Here is a 26,018-nt window from a genome sequence, read left to right as displayed (position 1 = left end):
AATGCCCACTAGGAGAAAGAAAGAAAAAAATGCTTGCTGCTTCTCTACACAGTCTGGTTTCCGCAGGGGAAGGGGATAACTTTCTTGGGGGCAAACGCAAACCTAGGGACATTCCCCAACATTTTTTTGGCGTCCCCTTTCTGATCCCTCACTAGGATAGGTGGAAGGCACAAAAGGCTGTGGGAAAATCAGGAGGAGAATATAAGGAGATCAGTGTTCCCTCTAAGCTGGGTTAGTGTGAGCTAGCTCTGTTTTTTAGCTTCTGGCACACACATTTTTGTCTTAGCTCAGAAAAAAGGGCTCCAGAGCAAACTAATTTACACAGTAGCTCACAACTTTAATCCCAGTAGTTCATGGTATCGAATCATAGAGTTGGAAGGTACCTCCAGGGTCATCTAGTCCAACCCCCTGCACAATGCAGGAGACTCACAAATACCTGCCCCTAAATTCACAGGATCTTTACTGCTGTCAGATGACCATCTAGCCTCTGTTTTAAAAATCTCCAAGGAAGGAGAGCCCACCACCTCCTGCGGAAGCCTGGAAGTAGAATTTTTGCTCACAGCTTAGAGGGAACATTGAAGGAGATCTTAAAAGCAGAGTTCTTGGGAGCTCTGCCTCCTTGCCACAAAGGCAGGGCTGACCTGGGAAAGTTAGTCGCTCTTCCTCCTGCTGATGGGATAGATTGGCTGGCTTTCCTACCAGGAGGAAGTTCTGTTCCAGATGTAGAGCACAGCTTCCATATTCAGAGGACAGAAAGGACTTCCTATTTTCATACAATCTGAACATCTCTTGCAATTGTTTTGTGGTGTGTGTATCTTCAATGCAAAAAAGAAAAGAAAAATGGTATGTTCAAAGAATCATGTGCAATTTCCCATTTCTCCAGTTACAGCGAAACAAGAACAGATAACAGGACATGGATTTTTTTTTTTTGTGAGCTCACCCTCCTTCTCCAGCTGCCCCAAACTTCTGGGCCCACTATGGCCAAAATCTTAGTCGCTTTTCCTTCAGCAATGCATTCCCTCTCTCTGCTTTTCAGAATGGAAAATATAATTATGTATTGCTTCTTTAATCCCCACCAGCTCTTCTCCTTTCTAAAAGTCTTTATTAAAAGATCCATTCCAAGGCTCCTGTACTCCACCCTCACTTCTAGCAGTCGTAACATCCACGTCTTGTTGTCTCTTTGGTTAAAACAAACCCATACACACACATACACACAAAAAACAACACACTGCCCAATATGCTCCTATTTGGCCCATGGTATCTGGCGCAAAACTGTCTTTTCAAGAAGGAAGCATTGGTGATGAGCTGTCCGCTCACTGGAAGTTAGATGTTTCTTATTTTCTCTCCCCGCATCCCCCCCCCTCCCCTCCTCTCATACAGTTGTTGCTGGCCCATACTGAAACAAGAGAGGAGAAGTCTCTTTGATCCGAACATAGAACCTCCCATCGGGCCAAGCCTTTTGGAGGGAGAGAGGAAGGAAGTCATTGGGGAGCCACTGCTCAACGTCTTCTGACACGAACACAAGTCCAAAGTGGCCCAGCTGCTCTTCGCTGTAGCAGAAAGCATTGGTGTCTCCCAGGACGCTGCGTGAGACCTCATTCATCTCTTCCACCGCAAGCTTCACCACCTCTTCTGCCATCATTTTGTTGGTGACGTACAGCTGTGCAAAGACAAAGATATGTAAGATAAAGAAGGACACATGAAGACCAATTCCTCACTAGCAGCTGCTCCATGCCTGAGCTTCTGCTTTCCTGGAGGGCCAGTCTGATGTAGTGGTTAAGTGTGCAGACTCTCATCTGGGAGAACCGGGTTTGATTCCCCACTCCTGCTGGAATGGCCTCGGGTCAGTCATAGCTATAGCAAGAGTTGTCCTTGAAAGGGCAGCTGCTGGGAGAGCCCTCTCAGCCCCACCCACCTCACAGGGTGTCTGTTGTGGGGGAAGAAGATAAAGAAGATTGTAAGCCGCTCTGAGTCTCTGATTTTGAGAGAAGGGCGGGGTATAAATCTGCAGTCTTCTTCTTCCTCCTCAGCTCAAACGAACAATTCTCCACCAGCTGCTGTGTGGAAGCATTTTCATCCATGGCTCCCTCCAGTTTCCCTTGCAGCTTCTTGCCCTTGGTTTTTAGAGTTCTGGAAGCCATGAGAGAAATTGGAGGGAGCTGTGGATCAAAATGCACCCATGCAACAACTGGTGGGGAACTGATTGCTTGAGCCAGGGGAAGCAGAAGCTTGGGGGGCAGAGTAACTGCTATTAAGGAATCAGTCAAAATGGGGGGGATACTCAAAGAAGCTGCTCCCCCCCTTGAGAACTTAACTACCTAGCTGAGAAACATCTTTCCAAAATTTACCCCTCTGACAAAGGAATACCGTGATATCTAAAATTGTTGTCAATAAGCTAATCTAAGACCACCCCACTCAAGCCTAATGAAGTCTGGAGAGCTTACCTGGTTTCAGTTTAATGTAGATGTTCTTTTTGTAGCAGGAGCTCCTTTGCACATTAGGCCACACACCCCTGATGTAGCCAATCCTCCAAGAGCTTACATTAGGCCCTGTAAGAAGAGCCCTGTAAGTTCTTGGAAGATTGGCTACATCAGGGGTGTGTGGCCTAATATGAAAAGCAGCTCCTGCTACAAAAGGAGCCCTAGTTTAATGTATATGATTAATGTGTAAATATAAACACAGGAAAGTCTTGGCACAGGCAACGGTCTGCTCTGCTGATGTGGCTGAAGCATCTAATCACTCATTTGGGAAAGGAGGCAGACTCTGGAATGCGACAACATGCAAGCACCCTCGAAAGACAGCAGGACATAAAAATAAGGTCTCTCCTTTCCATCCCACCCCACAGCAAGGGAGAAAGCAATGAAGATCTTTCCTGCATTTAAAAGTACACCATTCCTCACTCAAGGGCTAGGGTTTCAGACTGCGCTCTCTTAGGGTTTGGTGACATATAAACTGTATGCCAGTGGATATTCTGGATGTCCATAAGAAATCTGTAGAGGAAGGCATAAACTGATTTTATTCGCCACTCCCACAAGTCTTCCCTTTTCGGGATGCCCTCGTGGATTTGAGCAGGCCAGTGGCCCCCTCTTCTCCCCTTCAATGGGGTCTCAGGCATTCTTAGCATCCTGAGAATGAGAAGCTTGCTTGGACACTTGCTTCCTATCTTCTGCAACACCACAGTGATGTTTTCTTTCCTTTCTTCCATCACTCTGAAGATTAAAAGGAAGCATCAACTGGAGTGTCAATAAGAGGGGGCGGGCTAGGGCTGCTTTATTCATTCTCAGGGACCAAGGCAGCATAAAGAAGCATCCCCCCTTGTTCTGTGTGCTGTCGGGGTTTTGAGCCCCCCTTCTTGCTGAGGTCCACAGGAATGTCCCCTTCTTCCTTGGTGGCCCCACTGTGCTGCTTTGGCATTCAATGCAGATCCATCATCTTTACTAATAGAAGGATGGGGACCTGCGTGTGTGGTCAACATGAGCAATAATTTGGAAATCCCACCTCCCAAAATCCCACCCCCTCTAATATTCTAGAGCAGGCTCCATCATCCTGTTGCCCCCCACCCCCAACATACTTTAACAGCTTCCCAATTTTTAGTGCCTCATATGAATGTTGTGCAGAGTGGTAAGCTGCAGTATTGCAGCGCAAGCTTTGCTCGCGACCCAAGTTCGATCCTGGCAGAAGTTGGGTTCAGGTAGTCAACTCAAGGTTGACTCAGCCTTCCATTCTTCTGAGGCTGGTAAAATGAGTACCCAGCTTGCTGGGGGAAAAGGGTAGATGACTGGGAAAGGCAATGGCAAACCACCCTATGACAAAAAGTCTGCCAAGAAAACCTTGTGATGTGACATCACCCCACGGGTTGGTAATGACTTGGTGCTTGCACCTTTACCTATACCTTTTTATGAATACATGAAGCTGACATAATGAATCAGACCACTGGTCCATGAAGGTCAGTATCAACTACTCTGACTGGTAGCAGCTCTTCAGGGTCTCAGATAGGGATCTTTCACATTACCTCATACCCGATATTTTACCTGGAGATGCTGAGGATCAAACCTGGGACCTTCTGTATGCACAGGAAATACTTTGCTATGGAGCCACCGCCCCTTCTCCTGCACACAAGCCATCAGGCCATTTGGGGCTTTCTTCCCTTCCTAGTTTGTTGATTTATGAACTCACATTTTCCCCAAAAAACCCATACCTTGTTTTGTTGCTTTGCTTTTGCAATGATCACAAATGCTAAATCTTTCTATGGATTGAATAGAATAAAGTGATTATGTGTGAAGTGATGTTGCCACTTTTGGCGGTGCTTTGAATGAAAATCTCCTTGCTGCTCATTCATTTTGTCTAATTACCCCAAAGGCAGCCTCCACTGAAGGCTCGAAATGACAAAACACACAATTATAGTTTAGGGATCACCTTCTTCCTTCTGCTCTCAGAGAAAACTCCCCCCTCCTTCTCCTGATCCCTTTTTATTCTAGTTTGGCATTATACAAGGTATTTGCTAACCCTGATTCAGGAGCTTCTGACATCCAGGTCAGACTCCTGGTTCTGAAAGAGGACTCTATGGCCCGCTTCCAGTTTCCTAAACCACAGCTGGTATTGCTGTATCTGCACTGACCTTGGCCTGCCATAATCCTTTATCTCCATCAATTCCTCTGTTAAGGGAACACAGCTCTTCACTCTCCTGTTCTGGGCCACAAAAGGACATAACAGAGAGGATATGCCCCTGTGTCCTGCAAGGAGAATGAAGAGAAGAAAGGAGATCGATTTGTGAGGCCAAGGCAGTGAAACAGCCCACCTTTCACGTGGGGATCTTCACAGAACTCCAAGCTCCTGTGATCATTTTCAGGACAAATTTTTCCTAGCTGTCAACAGGAGGTTCCCTGGTACAGTGATCTGAACCAATAAGGCTGCTAATGGAATGTGGAGTTATATATATTCTTTCCCAGGGGTCGCTTTGTAGAAAAATAGGTGGTGGAGCTCATCCAGGAATTGTTATACAGCTGCACCTACTATTCAATGGACATGGTGGGGAGGAAAAGGGGGAACCCTCAGAAAGGTTCAGGAGCTGTGCTCCTGTGAGCTCCTGCTGAATCCGAGGCCTGTATTTTTCCTTTCGCCATGTCAACTACTTCTTGGTGCACTGTATTCCTGCATCCTGAGGGGAACCCTGTTATGCCGCTTTCCTAGTGGAAAAAAGAAGGAAAGCACTCTCTGTGGGACGATACTTGTAGAACACCTTGTTTGGACTGAAAAGGTTTTTCACCATTCATGGACTGTAACTTTATCCATATTGTCTTACTGATCAACATTGAAATATACTTATATATATGTCTGTTGTGAATTGCACAGTCTTCACATTGGGCTCTTTCACACATGCCAGATAATGCAGTTTCAATCCACTTCAGCGACATTTGCAAGTAGATTTGGCCATTTCACACAGTAAAAGCCAGTAGCAAAATGGATTGAAAGTGCATTATTTATTGTGTGTGAAAGTGACCATTGTTTTTGTCTAACTTTCTGATCTGCAGAAGGGATCTCTTCCCCCAAATTTAGCCTGGTTGAAAATCTGGCTCTCTTTATGTGTCCCGGTAGCCTCCTTAACAGCAACACAAACTAATACTGAGGAAGCCTTGTCCCAAAATTTGCAGTGCTTTAAACCATGTTTCAGATATTATTGGGAGACTCAAGGACTGAAAGAAAATCCATTATGGAAATGGTAATTACTTGCTACGACAGGAAAGAAATGCTAAAAGCCAGTTTGGTGCAGTGGTTAAGTGTGCAGACTCTTATCTAGGAGAACTGGGGTTGATTCCCCACTCCTCCACTTGCACTTGCTAGAATGACCTTGGGTCAGTCATAACTCTCACAAAGGTTGTCCTTGAAAGGGCAGTTTCTGGGAGAGCTCTCTCAGCCCCACCCATCTCACAGGGTATGTGTCGTGGGGGAAGAAGACAAAGGAGATTGTAAGCCACTCTGAGACTCTGATTCAGAGAGAAGGGCAAGATATAAATATACAGTCTTCTTCTACTAAAAGAAGTATTCTGTTTAGGATCTGCTCACTCGAAATTGAGACGATCTCAGGGTGATTCTGTTTAGTTTTATTTGTAAAACGGGATGGGTGTGCTTCCAAAGGGAACATGTTGCTTGTTGTTCTGTGCTTGTCATCTACCTTCACAAACTAGTCATGTTCCACGCAGGAAATATGAGCTATATCATGCTGATAGCAGGTGTCATGGCTTGTACATCTGCTAAGAAGATGCAGGGTTTTTTTTTTAATTGCAACCCTCAATTCCTTTTTCTTAGAATGCAAGTGAGGGAGAAAGAATACATGGATCTGCTGGTTGGATGCCCCTTTGGATCACACGGAACAAAAGTATCATTACCAGTTCTGGGTATCGGTCCCCTCAGTGGAACAGCAATAGTGGAAATACCCATGAGTAATCAAAAGCCAGTTAGCAAAAACCCTGTGGAAGAGGGAAAGTGGGGAGGTCATGTGCTCAGATCTGGGGGAAAAAATATTTAAGGATTACAGCATGAAAGACCAAATAGAACCAACACACTGTTAGCTGTAATAACACAAGAATAAAGAACAATTCTCATTAATGTCAATGATGACAGAATCTTGTTATAGTTTTACACAATATTATTGCCTCTTAACATGGAGCATTAAAGCAACAGGCAGAGTACATAAATTCCAATAAACAAAGAAATTAATTCACAAAGTCCATTTATAAGTTCACACTCATTAGTTCTGAAATGGAAACCATCAAGTCCATGAGAAGTCCAATATCAAGTCCTATTCCACACGAGGATTCTACATAATCCCTCGTTCTGATGACTCCTTCCTCAGTGAACCTCAGATTGTAAAGGCATGTACCAAACTATGCCATCATAGTGGTTTTTATGTCCACCCTGTATATTTTGTGGGTCCAATTAATTAACTGTGTGATTAAGTCCAAGTTTTCAAGTACTGTAATTATTTTAGACAAGGCACTCTATTTGATTCCAAAGCACTTAAGGCAAATATTTCTAATAAACTATAACAAGATTCTGTCATCATTGACATTAATGAAAATTGTTCTTCACTGGTGTGCTATTACAGCTAACAGATCTGGGGAAAGGTGGCTGTCTTCCTCCCGCAAGCCCTGCCTTCACCTTTCTTAGGACTGCTCTACATCAGGTTACACCGGACCAGGATTTTAGTAATACCTTAATGTTTGTCTCTTTGGAGAGTCCCGTTTCGTACTGCGGGCAGACGCGTAATGCTGTGGATCCTGGCAACTTGGCCCCGTTTGCTACATGCCCTGGCTCAGGCACCTCTTGGAAGGTACGAGTCCACTCAACTGAGCGTGTCCGAAAGACAGGCTCGGAGCTCTCCGAGGGCCAGCCGTGCTTGGGGCTGAAGGCCGAGCTTGTCCCGAACCTGACAGGGCTGCATCGGCCCGCAGTCCTGCTTTCTGTCGGGGAGCTGTCGACCGAACCAGGGCAGGATTTCCTGGCCCCGTGGCAAAGGGGCTTCGGGAAATCCAGGCTGCTGGTGCGGACGCAATACGCTTGCCGCTTCTCTGTGATGCGCAACAGTTCAATTTGCCGGCTGGGGAGCACAAAGTCGCTGTCGTAAAGCTCTGGGGGAGGCCGGGGTTCCTCCGTGAGGATTGGGGTTGCCTTCAGATCATGACTCTGCAGGACATCGGGGGCACTGTCCCTCAGCGGGCGGGGATTCCTTCTGCTGCAGCATTCAGGCCCTGAAGTGGAGTAAACAAGGTCCAGCTCTCTGGGGCTTTGAGCCCTGCTGGAGTCGTAGTCGCTGTCCGTCGCCAAAAATACCTCTGATGAGCCCTCTTCATCCGATATCCCGTGTGAATCTGCAGGAAGAAGACGATTCAACAGTTACTGGGTCTCTAGGGATGGTCTCGGCAAGAGAAAAAACATGAAATGAGACAGGAGCAGGAGCAAGTGAAACCTGCAGGGAAAAAGACAGGTTGCTTACCTGTAACTGTAGATCTTCGAGTGGTCATCTGTGCATTCACACTCATGGGATAGAGCGCCTGCGCCGATCCCCGAATCGGTACCTAAAAATCCCGGGATTTTTTCACGCTCGGCACCAACGGGCATGTGCAGGCATCCCAGTGCACATGCTCGCCGGCGCCAGCGCAAGGATCCCACCAGTTCCTTCCTTACCGCTGGAAGCCCCTACTGGAGGGAAACCGTCAGCAGTGGGGAAGGAGGGCGGGTAGTGTGAATGCACAGATGACCACTCGAAGATCTACAGTTACAGGTAAGCAACCTGTCTATCTTCTTTGTGGTCTCTGTGCTTCACACTCATGGGAGATTAGCAAGCAAGACATACCTGGAGGCGGGAAGACGGTCAACCAGAAGAAACAGCTTGCAGCACCGTAGTTTCCAGACGAGTCCTCTGTTAAGCATGCGCATCCAGCGCGTAGTGCTTCATAAAGTCATGAGGAGAGGACCAGGTGGCAGCCTTGCAAACATCTGTCAGGGAAACGCCTTTCAAGAACGCCACCGACGTCACCATCGCTCTTGTAGAGTGTCCGCGAATAGGTCCAGGTAGCGGCTTCTTAGCCAACAAATAACACAGTTTAATAGTCTCAGTGAACCATTTCGAAAGCCGCTGAGACGAGACCCTGGAACCTAACTTAGGAGCAGCATAAGAAACAAAAAGCTGCTGGTCCTTACGAAAACTCTTGGAGCGACTCAAATAAAACAATAAAGCACGCTTCACATCTAGAGCATGCAACCTACGTTCCTCATCCGAAGAAGGTGTAGGATGAAAAGTGGGCAACCAAACTTCTAAGTTGAGGTGGAACTGAGAAACCACCTTGGGGAGAAAAGAAATATCAGGAGCTAACGACACTCCAGCCTCCTGAAAAACTAGATATGGGTAGTCACAATGCATAGCCGTGAGCTCCCCTGCATGGCGTGCTGATGTGATGGCTACCAAAAAAGCAGTCTTCCAAGATAGAAGCTGTAATGAACATGTGGCCATCAGCTCAAAAGGACGTCGAGTCAGCCTGTCCAACACTAAAGTCAATTCCCACAACTGTGGAGGTAATCTCAATGGGGGATGAAGCCTAAGCAAACCCTTCCAAAACCTCTTAGAATGAGGGTGTGCAAAAACCGAGTGGCCCTCAACTGGTTCATGGAACGCAGAAATTGCTGCCAAATAAAACTTGATGGACGAAAAAACAAGGCCAGCATCCACCAGAGATAACAAAAATTCAAAAATTACCGACAATCCCACCCTTTGGGGGGAGACTGAGGGATCAACTAAGAACTGCAGAAACCTCCGCCGCTTCCTATCATAGGAAGCGCGGGTAGAAAGTTTCCTGCTGTTCAAGAAAACCTGTTGGACTCTGCTACAGAACCCACAGGGTCGATGAACCATGCTGTCAGCTTCAGGTGGGGCACGTTGTGATGGAGTACATGACCGTCCTGAGCTGACAGAAGGTCCGGTTCCACCGGAAACTGGTAGAAGACCCCCCTCGCCAGTTGGAGCAGGATCGAGAACCAGTTCTGGCGAGGCCACCAGGGAGTCACCAGGATACAGCATGGTCTCTCTCTTGCTATCTTGTTGACCACCCTCGTCAGTAGTGTCCTTTGACTTCCACCAGTGCAGTGTTTGAAGTGTCACAGGTGGAATTACAAACCTCTTTCGAGGTGAGTCCCGTAATGGGCGGAACTGATGGAGAAACCAAAGCTGTAGGCCTCTCATCCTCAGCTTCGCAAAGAGCAGCACGCTTGTAGTCGCCGCCATCAGCCCCAGCATCCGCTGCAGCTGCTGCGCCATGCCTACTTTCGACTCTGCAGAAGTTTGACAAGGTTGATAATGTGCATCGCTCTCTGCTGAGGCAGAAACGTGCGATGAAGGTTCGTATCCAGCAAAGCCCCTATGAACTGAATTGTCCTTGATGGAGTAAGGTGTGATTTCTCCAAATTGACCTGCAGACCCAAGGTGTCGAGAAGACGAAGAGTGATGGCAATGTGGGATGACAAACCCTCTTTCGACTCCCCCACAAGGAGCCAGTCGTTGATGTATGGAAAGACAACTATCCCTTGAAGCCGGAGATGGGCAGCCACAACGTTCATCATCTTCGTGAACACCCGAGGTGCAATGGACAGACCGAACGGCAGAGCCTTGAACTGGAAGTGCTGAGAACCTACTGCAAACCGAAGGAGACGTCTGAACGCAGGATGGATACTGACGTGGAAGTATGCATCTTTGAGGTCCAGCGCTGCCATCCAATCCCCTTGGTTGATAAGGGGCAGAATTGTTTGCAGAGTGGACATTCTGAACTTCTGGTACAAAATGAATTTGTTCAGGTTCTGAAGATCCATGATTGGTCTTAGACCCCCGTCCCGCTTGGGAACCAGGAAGTAACAAAAGTAGAAGCCTCCTGTCCTGGCGTCCATCGGGACCCTCTCTATGGCTTGTTTCTGTAAGAGGTTGCCCACCTCCGCCAGAAGAGGTGGGGAAGGGGGAGTGGTAATTACCACGGATTGGTTCGGAATCTGAGCAAAGTTTATTTTGTAGCCTTCCGCTATGATGGAAAGCGCCTACCTGTCCATAGTGATGAACTCCCAGGCCGACAGGAATGGGCGGAGGCGGATAGACGAAGTGGAAGAGGGGGTGGTGACGCGTGCTGCCAGAAAGTCAAAGGCGAGTGCCTTTGGACTTGCCGGTGGTCTGTGAAGCATAACGGTTTCTGTTGTTCCCCCTGTATGGGGACCTACTCTCAGGTTGAGCAGAGCGAGGTCTCCACTGCTGTTCTGGGGAGAACTTTTGGTACGGCTTCTTTGCCCAAGGCTTGTGCCACTGTTTCTGTCTCGCAGCTCTGGAAGATGCTGGAACACCCAGGTTCCTGGAAGTTTTTATACTTTTGTCAATTTCCTGGAGCGCATTGTCGGTGGTAGAGCTGAACAAGCCTTCGCCCTCGAAGGGCAGATCTTCAACGAAAGCCCTGGTGTCCTGCTGGAGAGCTGTAGATCTGAGCCAGGAGTGGTGACGGAGGCAGATGGCAGAAGTGATGGTCCTTGCTGAGACGTTGACCATGTGCTTTGCTGCAGACAGTTGTTGTTTGGCTACAGCAAGGCCTTCCTTCTGCAACTTCTTTGCAGCCGACCTCTTCTGCTCACTCAGGGAAGACAGGAGGGGGGTTAGTTGATCCCACACTGAGTATTAGTATCTAGCCATGCACGCGGCATAGTTAGATACCTTTATTCCCAGTGCCCCAGCAGAACAGAACTTCCTCCCTACGTTATCCAGCTTCTTTCCCTCCTTGTCTGGTGGAGAGGAGTGCATCTTGCGGGCCTTCGACGAGGAGGAAACGACCACCGAGTTTGGCTTCGGATGTGTGAAGAGGAACTCAGCCCCGGACTCTTGGACACGGTACATATGGTCCAACCTTCTCGATGACACTGGTGTAGAAGCAGGCTTTGACCAGGGCTCTTTCACCGCCTGTAGGATGACCTTTGTCACCGGCAGGGCAACCGCTGTAGACGTATCCCGTTGCATGATGTCAAACATGTTATCATCTACAACGGGTGGTGGCTGTGTCACCAGAAGTGAGAGGGAGAGTGCCATCCTCTTCAACAGGTCCCCGTATGACTTCAGATCCTCCGATGGTGAGATGGGAAGATCTTCAGCCTTATGAGACACTGGGGAAGGTTCCAAAGCCCGGTCCAGATCGTCGGTACCGACCTCGGAGTCCGACGATGAAGACTCTCTGCGTAGAGATCGTTCTGAGAGCACCGAAGTAGACTCTCTGATAGGCGACGGGATCGACACCTCCACCACCACGCCGCGTCTGTCAGGCGGGACAGCGATCGATGCCAAAGGACGCCGTCTAGAATGTTGAGACAGCCTGGACATGTGAGATACCTCGGACTGCTGGTCCCAGCCTGCGAACTCGCGAGGAGGGTACCATTGGTACGGTGGGTAAGGATAAGGGTAAGGAGGCCATTGGCAGTGGAAGCGGTGGGAAGCGATGAGCTACTGTAGTCGGTTCCAGCTCTTTCCGGCTTCTAGCCTGATCCATCAGTGCTGAAAGCTCCATTGGTGCCAACACCTCCACCTCCGAGATCGAGAAACTCTCACTGCGACGCCTGGACTCTGAAGAGTGGGAGTGCTGAGTCAGGTTGATCTTGTGCTCTGATGCCGATAGGCGCAGCTGCGAAAAACTGCCTCTTGACACCAAAGGGCTATGACGCGGGGACGCCGAGACCTTCCTCGGTGGAGCTGTCGATGTCAAAGCATCATGCGAATGTGAAGGAGTGTGGGATGGTCTCTTCTTCCGTTTCACCTTCTTCGGCGCGGATGATCGGGTCCCTGAATCATCCCAACACCTCTTAGCCGGGGTGTCCACTGACCCTTCAGGAGCTCGTTTTGTGGAACGCCCGTGCTCGACCGGCATCTTGGTTCTAATCGGCGAAGTCTCAGCCGATGTGACCGTCAGGGCCATGGCCTCACCCATCGGTACCGACGGGCCCGATGCCATCTTCTGAGGACGAAGTGCTGACTCGACCAAAGCCGCCGAAAGCCTCGCCGCTCTGTTCTTACGAGTTTGTTTTGAGAAACTCAGACAGTGAGTGCACAAATCGATGCGATTTCCCTCGCCCAGACAGAGGAAATGGCCATCGTGGGGGGGGGGGGGCAATCTTCTTCCCACAGGAACGGCACCTCTTAAAAAAACCCCAACGTCTTTCCATAGACGCCCAGGAAAAAAACCCACCCAGGAAAGTCTCTGAGGGGGGGAAACCGCGCCCCGAAGGGCAAGTCCAACAAACTTTTTTTTTTAAACAACACTATCTTAACAACTAACTAACTAACTACACTAAGAAAATAACAAACGGGCTATATACAACAGGCAAAAAAGCAATCCAAGATTACTTTACCGACCAGGGACACGAAAGGAGATCCTCTCAGCGCAGCGGTCAGAAAGGAACTGGCGGGATCTTCACGCTGGCGCCGGCGAGCATGCGCACTGGGACGCCTGAGCATGCCCGTTGGTGCTGAGCGCGAAAAAATCCCGTTTTTTTTAGGTACCAATTTAGTGATCGGCGCAGGCGCTCTATCCCATGAGTGTGAAGCAGAGACCACGAAGAAGATCCAAGAAAGCCTACTTGACCCAGGGAATTCTGACTGGCTCGCTGCCCCACATTAAAGAAACAGGGGCTCACCATAACCTGGATATCCCAGACAATCCTGATCTTGTCAGATCCTGGAAGCTAAGCAGGGCCGACTGTGACTTGGATGGGAGACCTCTTTGGAATATCAGCAGTCAGGAGGGCAGGGGCAGACTTTATTCAGTCACCTCCTGAATATCTTCCAGGCCCCCAGTAGGGGTCAGTCAACAGAGGTCGCCATGACTTCCAGGTTCTTCTCTGGCAAGTCCTTGGATGGGAGACCTCTTTGGAATATCAGCAGTCAGGAGGGCAAGGGCAGGCTCTATTCAGCCACCTCCCTGAATATCCTCCAGGCCCCCAGTAGGGGTCACTCACCAGAGGTTGCCATGACTTCCAGGTTCTTCTCTGGCAAGTGCTTGGATGGGAGACCTCCTTGGAATACCAGCAGTCAGGAGGGCAGGGGCAGGCTCTATTCAGCCACCTCCCTGAATATCCTCCAGGCTCCCAGTAGGGGTCAGTCACTAGAGGTCACCAGGACTTCCAGGTTCTTCTCTGGCAAGTGCTTGGATGGGAGACCTCCTTGGAATACCAGCAGTCAGGAGGGCAGGGGCAGGCTCTATTCAGCCACCTCCCTGAATATCCTCCAGGCCCCCAGTAGGGGTCACTCACCAGAGGTTGCCATGACTTCCAGGTTCTTCTCTGGCAAGTACTTGGATGGGAGATCTCCTTGGAATACCAGCAATCGGGAGGGCAGGGGCAGGCTTTATTCAGCCACCTCTCTGAATATCCTTCAGTTCCCCAGTAGGGGTCAGTTACCAGAGGTCACCGTGACTTCCAGGTGTGCACTCACACATAAAAAAATGTTATAGAAACAGGGGTTCAAAATGACTGATGACCTGAAATCAGAAACTTTATGCATCAACAGGATTTAAAGCTTTTCACAGGACATCTCTTTACTCCTGGCAAAACCTCCTGGGCCCATTTCTCTCCAACGCCTGTCTTCAACTCTATATGCATTCAGTGTGCATTCATCCTGTATAAATCTAATGCAGCAGGTTCTGCAAATATCATTTCTGGAGAAGAAAGTATACCAAGGAGATTTATGGTCTGTGTGATATTCTTAACACGCATCTGCCAAGAGGTATCTGAGATCATTTTAAAAGATTACAATGTATCAAATCCCAACAGATTCCCAAGTTGTGCTGTCAGGGTATCTGGGAGGCCTCATTAAGGTTAATGATATAAGTTTTCTTATTAAAATGTTGGTGGTGGCAAAGACAACTTAATCTAGATAATGAACACTGAGACGGCACCTACAGCTTTACGTTAAATGGTTGAGAAAATATGGGATATTCCCCTCGTGGGGGTAAAAAACCAACACCCAAGGTTGATAACATTCTAGGGAAGAAATGATTTTGGTGGTGGATGGTTTAAAAATACCTACATTAATATTACTGAATTACTGCTGTGAGGTTTTCAGAATCAGCCATGTGGCAACTTTTTAATTCTAAAATCAGCCAAAAAAGAATTTCACTGAAGTATTACATCAGATCTAGAAGGGGTCAAAGGAAGTCATCCACCTTACCTTTCTCTCCCCACCACCCTTCTCTGCGTGCTACTAGCCCATTCGTTTCCTTCAGCTTTTCCAGATGGACTCTTTGCCAGGCCTATCTGACTTACGGTCCTCAGACAGACTGACTGTGGCCCCATCGGGGCCTTCAAAGACTTTATTTTGTGGCTCAATTCCACAAGGAGAGCCAAGCAACTTGATTTTTTCCACTGGAGCCAATACCAGCTCCACGGGACAGCTTGCAGACAGCAAAATGCTTGGGGGAGGGGGGGAGGTTAAAGCCGCTTCTCCCCATATGCTTTGGCTGCAAACCAAGAAGAGTCAGTGCACATCTGGGAGACACCAAACTCCTACCACACGTCTGTGTGTTCTTCCCCAACAAGCATCAGAACTCTGCAAGGGTTTTTTTTGGTAGAAAAAGGCCCAGCAGGAACTCATTTGCATATCAGGCCACACACTCCAACATCTTCGTTTCGCACAGGGCTTTTGTACAGAAAAGGCCCAGCAGGGACTCATTTGCATATTAGGCCACACTCCCTGACACCAAGACAGCGAGCCAGCCAGAACTGCGTTCCTGTGCATTCCTGCTCAAGAAAAGCCCTGGAACTCTGTAATGTAGGTCTATCAACAGTGTGAGGGGTGGGTGGGATAATGTCTGTATTTTGCACAGTGCTGCTTCCCGTCTCCCTAGAGCCAGAAGTGCATGATGGAGCTGGATTAAGCAGCCTTTTACAGCCCACTGCCAAGGCTCACTGTCCCCTTGCATCTGAGATTCGGGGATGATTCAAGGCAGAAGATTTATTTATTTAAAAAACCCTGTAAATCTAAATGTGTAATGTATAGAGATGGGCTGTTGTTTGGAAACACAAGCTTTATATTAGCACATCCTCCAGAGATAATACTTCAGTTACCAGGGCAGGGGGTAGGGGAGTCCCAGCCCTCTTCTTAAAATGGGCTTTGGATGCTCTGGCTATTCCAAGGCTCTCTGTGGCTACTCTGCCTGAACCTCTCCATCACGTTCTCCTCTGTGCATCTACGCACAGCCGTCTGATCTCCAACTCTGTGCTGCCTGGCTGACTCTCTCCAGATCCACCCATGTTATGACCTCAGGTAGGATCTCTCTTTAGCCGCCTGGCTGCCTGCCCTTCTTCCCCCAGGCACTTGTTTTGGTCCCTCCTGTCAATCGGAGTCTCTTGCCACACCTCAAGAAGTCGCGGCTGCCTGACAGTCTACCACATAGCTGGCTAAGGGAACTTTACAGTCAAGTGGAAAATGCCTTGCTAATTGCTTTAAAGTTTCCTTATACCTGGCAAAGAGTCAGGATCCCGAAGACACCTTGCTGGCTCCAGGAGGAAGAGTGCACATTCGGGAACTCTTCCAGCAGGTGAATTGGGGGGTGGGGGAGGCTCCAACTGGAACAGCTATCAGGAAGACTGGATTCAGTCTGTGCTTGGAGCACTGAGCCAGAGATCCGGAGTGACTACAACTCTATGGCACATACACTCAGAGTCAGGCAAGAATATGTATTGGATCAGATGCTTCTTGTCTCTTAAAATGTTTACTAACAGCTGCAGGAGTGGAAGGGATGCTGAATTGGATTGGGACCACAGTGCTAGAGGCAGGGGTGAAATTCTAGCAGGAGCTCCTTTGCATATTAGGCCACACAGCCCCGATGTAGCCAATCCTCTAAGAGCTAACAAGGCTCTTTTTGTAAGCTCTTGGAGGACTGGCTACATCAGGGATGTGTGGCCTAATATGCAAAGGAGCTCCTGCTAGAATTCCATCCCTGGCTAAAGGAGAGGTTTAACCCTTCTTTATGCCAGCTTCCCTGCCCAGCTGTTATTTGTCCCAACAGTAAATGTCTTCCCCTCCCCCAGTACCATAGTCCAGATTTGAAAACCCATCTCCTGTGACTGCTATCAATATTCAGATATGCAGGGCTTTTTGTGTACAGGAACTCCTTTGCATATTAGGCCCACACACAACTGATGTAGCCAATCCGCCAAGAGCTTACAGGGCTCTTATGCAGGGCCTACTGTAAGCTCCAGGAGGATTGGCTACATCAAGGTGTAGTGTGGCCAAATATGCAAAGGAGTTCCTTTATATCCTTCCAGATATGGAAGATTGTTCTCGTTCTCCAATTGCTCACTTAGTTTAGGCTACCGTTGCAAAACCCATGTTTTCTGCCATGTAAAATGTGAAAAAGTGCATGACAGGAAACAAATCTTTATGGACCATTGCTGAAGTCAGTGAAGAGTGGCAGGGAGGTGGAGGTGGGGTAGAAACAGAGCATGAAAACTGACAAGGAAGAAAAGAGGAGTTGGAGGTACATAACAGAGGGTCTACACAGAGTATGCGACAAAGGAATCACTATGAAAAGCAAGGCATAAAGAAGAATTGTAGATTTATAAGCCGCCCTTCTCTCTGAATCAGAGACTCAGAGCGGCTTACAATCTCCCATATCTTCTCCTCCCACAACAGACACCCTGTGAGGTGGGTGGGACTGAGAGGGCTCTCACAGCAGCTGCCCTTTCAAGGACAACCTCTGCCAGAGCCATGGCTAACCCAATGCCATTCCAGCAGGTGCAAGTGGAGGAGTGGGGAATCAAACCTGGTTCTCCCAGATAAGAGTCCACACACTTAATCACTACACCAAACTGGCATTTCCACTTTGGCAGACTAGTGTGACCATGCTGAATGAATGAAAATGAAGCAAAGAGAGCAACAACTGTGCTTGTTTGGAGAGGGAGAAGGGAGGTCTGCCTAAGAGCAGAGTTGGTTTGGAGGCCCCAGCTTGCTTGTATCCCTCACCCGAGTTGAGCTTGCGACTCGTCTCAGGAGATGGGGTGGGTGAGGGAAGGAAGTCCAAGTGAGAAGAGGTCGACTGAGTTTTCTCCTTCAGGGCCATGCTGGATTCCTCAAGGAAACACATGAGAGGGATGCCGCAAGACGGCTGTTTGTACCGGGCGTGCTGCAGGGCGTCCATTATCCAACGCATTTCCCGCCAGATCTCCTCCATTTGCTGTCCGACACAAAGAAACAGGATCAGTGTGCTTTATTTAATCAGAGCCTCCTCTCTCAATGCCTTTTCTACAGCTTCTTTACCCAAAGGGTGATTAACACGTGGAATTCACTGCCACAGGAGGTGGTGGCAGCAGCAAGCATAGACAGCTTCAAGAGGGGATTGGAGAAACATCTGGAGCTGAGGTCCATCAGTGGCTATTAGCTACAAGATATAGATGGAACTCTCTGTCTGGGGCAGTGATGCTCTGTATTCTTGGTGCTTGGGGGGAGCAACACTGGGAGAGCTTCTAGTGTCCTGGCCCCACTGATGGCACCTGTTTTGGCCACTGTGCGACACAGAGTGTTGGACTGGATGGGCCATTGGCCTGATCCAACACGGCTTCTCTTATGTTCTTATAGCTCTGAGATGTACTTAATGACAGTCATGGCCTTCAGTCTGAGAGCCACTGGTACGAGCAAATCATGCTCTGCTCTGGCACACCATCCTGCATCTCTCTCAGGGTCACAGAATACAACAAGTTGCCTTGCAATGAGTCTGACCACTGTTCTATTAAGGGCGGTCTTGTCAGTTCTGACTGGCAGTGGCTGTAGGCAGTCTCAGATGGAGGTTCCTTATTATCTGACCTTTTTAACTGGAGATGCTGAGGACCGAACCCGAGGCGTTCTGCATGCACAAACTAGATGCTCTGCCACCAAACTGCGGCCCCTCCTGCTGCGACAAACCTGCATGTAGTCCTGCACTTGCTGATGCCTCTGCTTGGCGGCTGTCAGCTCGGAGTCGGAGAAGGCCTCCCTGAGGCTCTGCTGGGAGAGAAGGGACTCCAGCTCCAGGAGGGCAGACACTTGGCAATACTGGGTAATGAACTCGTGGTCGTAAGTGAAAAAATGAACTGGGAAGCAAAGAGTGGGGAGAAGGGTTAAGTGACACTGCAGAAGCAACATTTCATTGTCATTGTATTGAGTGAGTGGGGGAGAGCTCCGAGGGGCAGGGAAAATGAGGTGCCAGCTCTGCAACCGTCACTATCCTTACTCGAAAGCCTGGCAGAACATTTCTGCCTTGCGGGCCCTACGGAATTGCAGAAGATTCTGCAGGCTGTGGTGTCATCTGGCAGGAAGTCTCACCAGGTTGAAGCCAAACCAAAAAAGACCTGGCCCTCTTTAGGGCTGGGGATCACCAACAAGTTATTACCGGTAGAGCTTAATGCTCTTCCAGGGACATAACAGATACACAACAGGCTCCAGAGATCCAGAAGTTGGAGAGTTTTCTGCTGCATATGCTTATCATTGGCATTTTCTCAGCTAAGATAGATAGATAGATAGATAGATAGATAGATAGATAGATAGATAGATAGATAGATAGATAGATAGATAGATAGATAGATAGATAGATGATGGATGGATGGATGGATGGATGGATGGATGGATGGATGGATGGATGGATAGATAGATAGATAGATAGATAGATAGATAGATAGATAGATAGATAGATAGATAGATAGATAGATAGATAGATAGATAGATAGATAGATAGATAGATAGATGTGTGTGTGTGAAAGAGAGAGAGAGAGAGTCAGAGAGTTTGGATGTGAATGCTAATTAAATATATTTTCTCTAATGTTTTTGCTCTAGAAAACATTAGCTCTCCTTCTCCCTTTAACCTTCCTGTAATCAGAAGATAAAATACGTCATGCCCCATGTAAACTCTAGAGCTACAGCGCAAAGCCTCTATTTTCTCCATTGGCTGAAGCTCCTCCTTTGGGGAGGAAGAAGAGCTTGCTTTGCCAGGCTCTCTCAATCATACAGCAGAGCTACTGAGCCAAGCCACTTTTCCTTCTATTGGCTGAGGCTCTTCCCTCTCCTGGTCCCCTGGAGAAGGAAGAAAAAATTAGCCAGAGCTTTCTTTGTCCAGTTCCCTGGGTCGCATGGGAGAAAGCACCTTTAAGACTAACAAGTGCTAATGTTTTAAGCATGTTTTATTCTTTAATTGTGTTTGTCTGTGTCCTTAATAAAGTTTATATCTCTGCTACCTAATCTTAAATAGGTACACACACGGCCCAGCCCAACAAGGTCTCATTTATGTCAAATCCAGCTCTCATAACAAATGAGTTTGACACCCCTGCTCTAGAAGGCCATCTCCTTCACCATTTCTAGACCTTCAAGTTATGTTATGAAGTTATGAAGGTGAGGGGAATGTCCCAGATGGAGGAATCAGAAGTAGAGGATGAAGAACGATGTCTATGTAACTTCACTGACCCTATGGCAGCCATGCTTACCTAGCTCAAAGATCTGAAGAGGGAGTGTGAAAAAGCCAGACCGAGGAGTATAAGGGTTGTTCTGACCAGGAGCAGTGCACACGTCGTCTGAGGGAGGCAACAGCAAGAGAAAGGAGACTTGTCCTCCAAAGTCCAGGACTTCCTGACTGTACAGACGAAAATCCTTGGCCTGGAAGAGTCAAACACAGCAAAACATTGACATTGTTGATGTGGGGAGTGTAGCTTTCTAGGCAACCTTATATCATCATTACAGCAGCCAGCTGAACATGGATAGGTATTCTCCTGCCTGTCTGCCAAGAGTGGAGGCAGACAACCACTTGATCAATCTGTGTTGCAAAATCTGTGTTCACTATTATGGTGGGAAGGAATCTGATATGGCAAGGCCCAAAAAGCATAATGCACTTCAGTTGGAGACCCAGTTTGGTGTTGGAGAGCCAGTTTGGTGTAGTGGTTAAGTGTTCGGACTCTTATCTGGGGGAACTGGGTTTGATTCCCCACTCCTCCACTTACACCTGCTGGAATGGCATTGGGTTAGCCATAGCTCTGGCAGAGGTTGTCCTTGAAAGGGCAACTGCTGTTAGAGCTCTCTCAGCCCCACCCACCTCACAGGGTGTCTTTTGTGGGGGGGGGGGGAGATAAAGGAGATTGTAAGCCGCTCTGAGTCTCTGAGTCAGAGAGAAGGGCAGGGTATAAATCTGCAGTTTTCTTCTTCTTGTTGTTACTCTTTGGATAAGTTGGCAAGTTCCAGGCCAGGGGTGTAAAATGTGTGGCCCGAGGGTCAGACCAGGCCCCCAGGGGGCTCTTATCAGGCCCTTGACCACTTCACTGTCATTTGTTTCCTGCTCTCCCTCTTGCTTCCTTCTGCATCACAGCTTGCTTTGCCAGGCTTGCTCAATAGCACAAGAGCTACAGAACAAAGCCTCTATTCTCTCCATTGGCTGACCAGTACATGAGGCTACTTATGTACAAAAGCTCCTAATGCCCAGCCATTTCATATTTTCCCCTGGATCTTAGGCTCAAAGAATTGGCCATGAGATTTCTGTAATGAATGTCAATAAATCAAAAGTAGGTTTGCAACCTGCACACACAGAAACAAATTGTCTTGTCCTCCCCCCCCCCCTTTTTCTTCTTTTTATTTTCCCTTTAACAATTTCAGTTTTTATTAGTTCCCCACCAGGCTTTCATCTGACAGATATCAAGACATTCCCCGATGGTTTTGCTCTAACTGGTAAGCATCTGGACTAGATCCGAAGGTTTTGGATCCAAGCCTTTCATTAATCCAGTCAAAAACAACAACCCAAAGGACCCCTGGATATCTTGAGCCAGCGGTACAAAACACAGCCAATTCTGGTGGGATTTCAGCTGCCAGAAGGAATTGTCTTTCCATGTGTCCTTTATAAAGTTTATATCTCTGCTATCTGGCATTACATTTTATGACACAGACAATTCAGCCCAACAAGGTCTCATTTATGTCAGATCCGGCCCTCATAACAAATGAGTGACACCCCTGGTCTAAGCTGTCCAACAAGTACTGACAACAGACTGTATTTTGGACTCTTCCGAGCAACCAAATTCCACTGAATTGTCACCCATGTGCAAACTGTAAAACTGACAAAAGCTAATACTTGTAAGGGGGTGGCACCCTTTCTGTAACCTTTTTAAACGTGGCTTCCTTCTAGACAATCCAACTGCCCCAGAGACATTTTTTCGACTTCTTCGTAAGTTGCACAGAAACCCTATTACTGGGCACCGGCAAGGTAACAGAACCAAAGGAAGCAAAAATACAGTTTAGGGGATTTTGCAGGAGCTAAGTGTTCAACAGTTGTGCCAGTCTCTCCTCCTCATCTGCTAGGATGGAATGGAAACTCAGCTCTACATCTTTGTAGGCATCGCTCACTTCATCCTGCCAAGGAAGCTAAGGATGGATTCATACTAGCAAACATCCACAAGGCCCTTTGGATCTGAGGTGTATATCTTGCCAGTCTCAACCTCTCCTTGCATATGACCTGCTTCCAGGGGTCGTTTTGTAGAAAAAAAGGTGGTGGAGCTCATCTAGTGACTGGTATGCTGCTGCACCTACTATTCAGTGGACAAGGTGGGAAGGAGGAGGTGGAACTCTCAGAAAGGTTCAGGAGCTGTGCTCCTGTGAGCTCCTGCTGAATCCGAGGCCTCTGCCTGCTTCCATCTGCAACGTGAAGTTTCACTGTGGAGTTGCGGCAGAGTCTGTACTAGAACCGGAAAGATTCCAACAGAGGGCTTGCTCTGACTCTGAGCTTGAGCCTTATTGTCTGTATTTAGAGAAGTGGTTACAGCACAGCCAGAAGAGACAGTAGGAGTTTGTGACTGAATCTTCTGGCGGGGGATCCGGCTATGGTGCGTGGGGGGTGGGGATTTGCGCCTGGGATGCATCAAGGTTTGTGATATTAACCTTTCCTTTGCCCTTCGCACGATATACATCCCTTCCCCTCTCCTGAACTGCTATTTGCTCTGTGGGGGAAACACTGTAAGCTTACCTGCGTGTTTTACCCCATAATGCAAATTTTAGGGCTGGGGTAGGAGCAAGCTGCATCAGGAAAAACAACATGTGAGAAACAGCGTTCCCTCTAAGCTGAGTTAGCATGAGCTAGCTCACAGGTTTTTAGCCTCCAGCTCACACCTTTTTGTCTTAGCCCAGGAGAAATGGCTTGAGAGCACAATAACTTACGAAGTAGCTCACAACCAACACAGTAGCTCACAACCAATGTTCCCTCTAAGCTGCAGAGACTTGTGAGCAAAAAATTCTAATTTGTGAGCTACTGGCATTCAAGTTGTGAGCTACTGGCATTAAAGTAGTGAGTTACTGCATATATCAGTGTGCTCTGGAGTTATCCTTCCTGAGCTAAGACAAAAATGTGTGAGCTGGAGGCTAAAAATCTGTGAGCTAGCTCATGGTAACTCAATTTAGCGGGAACACTGTTCACAACTTTAATGCCAGTCGCTCACAAAGCAGAATTTTTGCTCTCAAGACTGCAGCTTAGAGGGCACATTGGTGGGGAAGTGTTCAGTGCCCTGTCCCTCCAGTAGCAAGGCCTTGATAGGGATGTGAACCTAACCCCCACCACTGGCATTTTTCAGATCTGGGTTTTAGGAAGGGTACTTGGGGGTTCCCCAATAACAATTTGGGATTTGTTCCCTCCCCCCCCCCCCCCGACTTCTGAAAATACCCTCGGGGACTTTGTTCAGAGTGACTGTCTTTCAACTAAGTTACACCAACATCACAGGGAACCCCCAAGTTTAAAAAAACAAACTGCACCCAGGGGTCCAATTCTGTGGGTGCCTGAACAAGGGGCCCCCAGCCGTCCTACTTGTCTCCATTGTTTCCTATGGGGAAAAAAATCAAAGAAGCCAACAGTCAAATACACAAGAGCGACCACTGGCCAAAAGACTCCAAGGCAAACAGGACAATACCCGAATCCTCAGCTACACTTAACTGTTATTAAAATATAACCAGTTTTCTTCTTCTGAACCTGCTACAATTAAAGTTGTTTTAAAAAGCCCACCAGGAACATCACAAAACCAAACCAAGCAAACTATTTTAAAAATAAACAGAAATAAATAAATGCTGGACTTTCCTTCCCCGGCGGAAAAAGAAAACAGGCACAGAAAACTTTGAAATAATCAGGGCTTTTTTTGTAGGAAAAGCCCAGCAGGAACTTATTTGCATATAAGGCCACACACCCCTGATGCCAAGCTAGCTGGAACTGCGTTCCTGCTAAAAAAAAAAAAAAGCCCTGGAAATAATAATTTTGAAACATGAGTGCTGAAGATGTGCTGCATGCAGAACGAGAAGGTCTTCCCAGGCAGGCAGAAGTCCACAGCAGATCCGAGCAACAGCAGCAAGCTGCAGTCCACTCCAATAACCTAGTTCTGAAACAGCGTCAAGATATTTTTTTCCTCTTTTGCTCATGCACAGAATATTCCACACGAAGCAGCAAAACCAGTGAAATAACACCTCACCCCTGGGCTGTTTCAGTGGGAAATGTGCTGAGGGGGAGGGAAGGCAGAACTTTTGTTGCCCCCATGGCAATGTTCCAAGTCTGTTTCAGCCCTCCTTAGTCATGGCCTGCAGCTGCTACATGGCTGTGAGAAACCTGAGTTAGGTCTGGGGAACCCAGCCCCAATGAGTTAAAAACTCTCGTGGATGTTATGTGAGAATTCTCACGACTGGGCAGACAGCTCAAGTGCTCCCTCTAATGTCCAATCCTATTGCTTGGGACAGCTGCTCCTCTCCCTCCCCCATCAGGGAACCCTGAGAAATTAGAGAATAATAGTCCTGGGAGCTTTAATACGATTAGAATGATTAAAGGGTTGGAACACTTTCCCTATGAAGAAAGGTTAAAACGCTTGGGGCTCTTTAGCTTGGAGAAACGTCGACTGCGGAGTGGCATGATAGAGGTTTACAAGATTATGCAGGGGATAGAGAAGATAAAGAAAGAACTTTTCTCCCTTTCTCACAATACGAGAACTCATGGACATTCAATGAAATTGCTGAGCAGTCGGGTTAGAACGGATAAAAGGAAGGACTTCTTCACCCAAAGGGTGATTTAACACATGGAATTCACTGCCACAAGAGGTGGTGGCGGCTGTCAGCATAGACAGCTTCAAGAGGGGATTAGATAAGCATATGAAGCAGAGGTCCATCAGTGGCTATTAGCCACAGCTTATTGTTGGAGCTCTCTGTCTGGGGCAGTGATACTCTGTATTCTGGGTGCTTGGGGGGGCACAGTGGGAGGGCTTCTAGTGTCCTGGCCCCACTGGTGGATCTCCCGATGGCATTTGGGGTTTTTTGGCCACTGTGTGACACAGAGTGTTGGACTGGATGGGCCATTGGCCTGATCCATATGTTCTTATGTTCTAAAACAGTGGTCCCAGAGAGTCCCGAATATTTGCCGAATTTTTCAGGAACAGATATTCAGTATTCTGGAATCTTGAATACTGTTTCAGCTGACCAGAATATACATGAAAAATACCAAATACATGAAAAATACCCTGGGCCTTGATTTGGTCCACCCCAAACCTAATTTATTCACATTCTTAAAGACTTCAGAAGACCTTACACAAACCTTCCCCCATCTTATCTAGTTTGTCTCTTTAGACCAAGAGACAAAAATCTTGACCGGCACCAGTACGGGTTAAGTCCTGCTTCTTGTGCCAAAAAGTCTGTGATGTCTTTCATTCCCCATACGCCCCTGTGTAGCCCCAGCCCTGCACTTACCTCATGCAATGGGATGTTTACCAGCTGCATCAGCTCTTTGACTGCCCCTTGGAGCTCCTGGAGCAAGAGATTCTGGGGGGTGGTCTCAAGATCTTGCTCTGGGGGAATGGGCTCCTCCATACCAGCCAGGTTCTGCAGCCACTCCCACTCCTCCCTTGAAAAGAAGAAGACTACAGATTTATATCCTACCCTTCTCCCTGAATCAGAGACTCAGAGCGGCTTTAAAAAAGGTAGTCTCCTGTGCAAGCACCAGTCATTTCTGACTCTGGGGTGATGTTGCTTTCATGTTTTCACAGCAGACCTTTTTACAGGGTGGTTTGCCATTGCCTTCCCCAGTCATCTACACTTTCCCCCCAGCAAGCTGGGGACTCATTTTACCGACCTTGGAAGGATGGAAGGCTGAGTCAACCTGAGCCGGCTACCTGAAAACAGCTTCCACTGGGATCAAACTCAGGTCGTGAGCAGAGAGTTCAGTACTGCAGCTTTACCATTCTGCGCCATGGGACTGTTCAGAGTGGCTTACAATCTCCTATATCTTCTTCCCCCCTCAAAAAAAGACACCCTGTGAAGTGGATGGGACTGAGAGGGCTCTCACAGCAGCTGCCCTTTCAAGGACAACTCCTTCAAGAGTTATGGCTAACCCAAGGCCATTCCAGCAGCTGCAAGTGGAGGAGTGGGGAATCAAACCCATATCTCCCTGATAAGAGTCCACACACTTAACCACTACACCAAACTGGCTCTCAGGACACAA

At 47.9% G+C, this 26,018-nt stretch overlaps 1 protein-coding gene across 2 annotated transcripts in view; it reads right to left on the bottom strand.

The window, feature by feature from the left end:
- Window positions 1-834: 834 nt before the first annotated feature.
- Window positions 835-26,018, bottom strand: part of LOC132588309 (ankyrin repeat and fibronectin type-III domain-containing protein 1-like) — a 491,222-nt gene continuing 466,038 nt past the window's right edge. For both annotated transcript variants that reach the window (XM_060260671.1, XM_060260672.1), the window contains 6 exons: window positions 25,268-25,421; window positions 20,014-20,182; window positions 18,464-18,630; window positions 17,528-17,738; window positions 7,213-7,868; window positions 835-1,660 (listed from right to left, as the gene is read on the bottom strand). In XM_060260671.1, coding sequence (XP_060116654.1) covers window positions 1,373-1,660; window positions 7,213-7,868; window positions 17,528-17,738; window positions 18,464-18,630; window positions 20,014-20,182; window positions 25,268-25,421 — 1,645 coding nt within the window. In that variant the 3' untranslated portion in view covers window positions 835-1,372. The remainder of the gene's footprint in view (window positions 1,661-7,212; window positions 7,869-17,527; window positions 17,739-18,463; window positions 18,631-20,013; window positions 20,183-25,267; window positions 25,422-26,018) is intronic.

The sequence above is a fragment of the Heteronotia binoei genome, chromosome 20 (genome assembly GCF_032191835.1).
Source record: "Heteronotia binoei isolate CCM8104 ecotype False Entrance Well chromosome 20, APGP_CSIRO_Hbin_v1, whole genome shotgun sequence".
NCBI lineage: Eukaryota > Metazoa > Chordata > Lepidosauria > Squamata > Gekkonidae > Heteronotia > Heteronotia binoei.
This window is presented reverse-complemented; position numbering and strand designations above follow the sequence as displayed.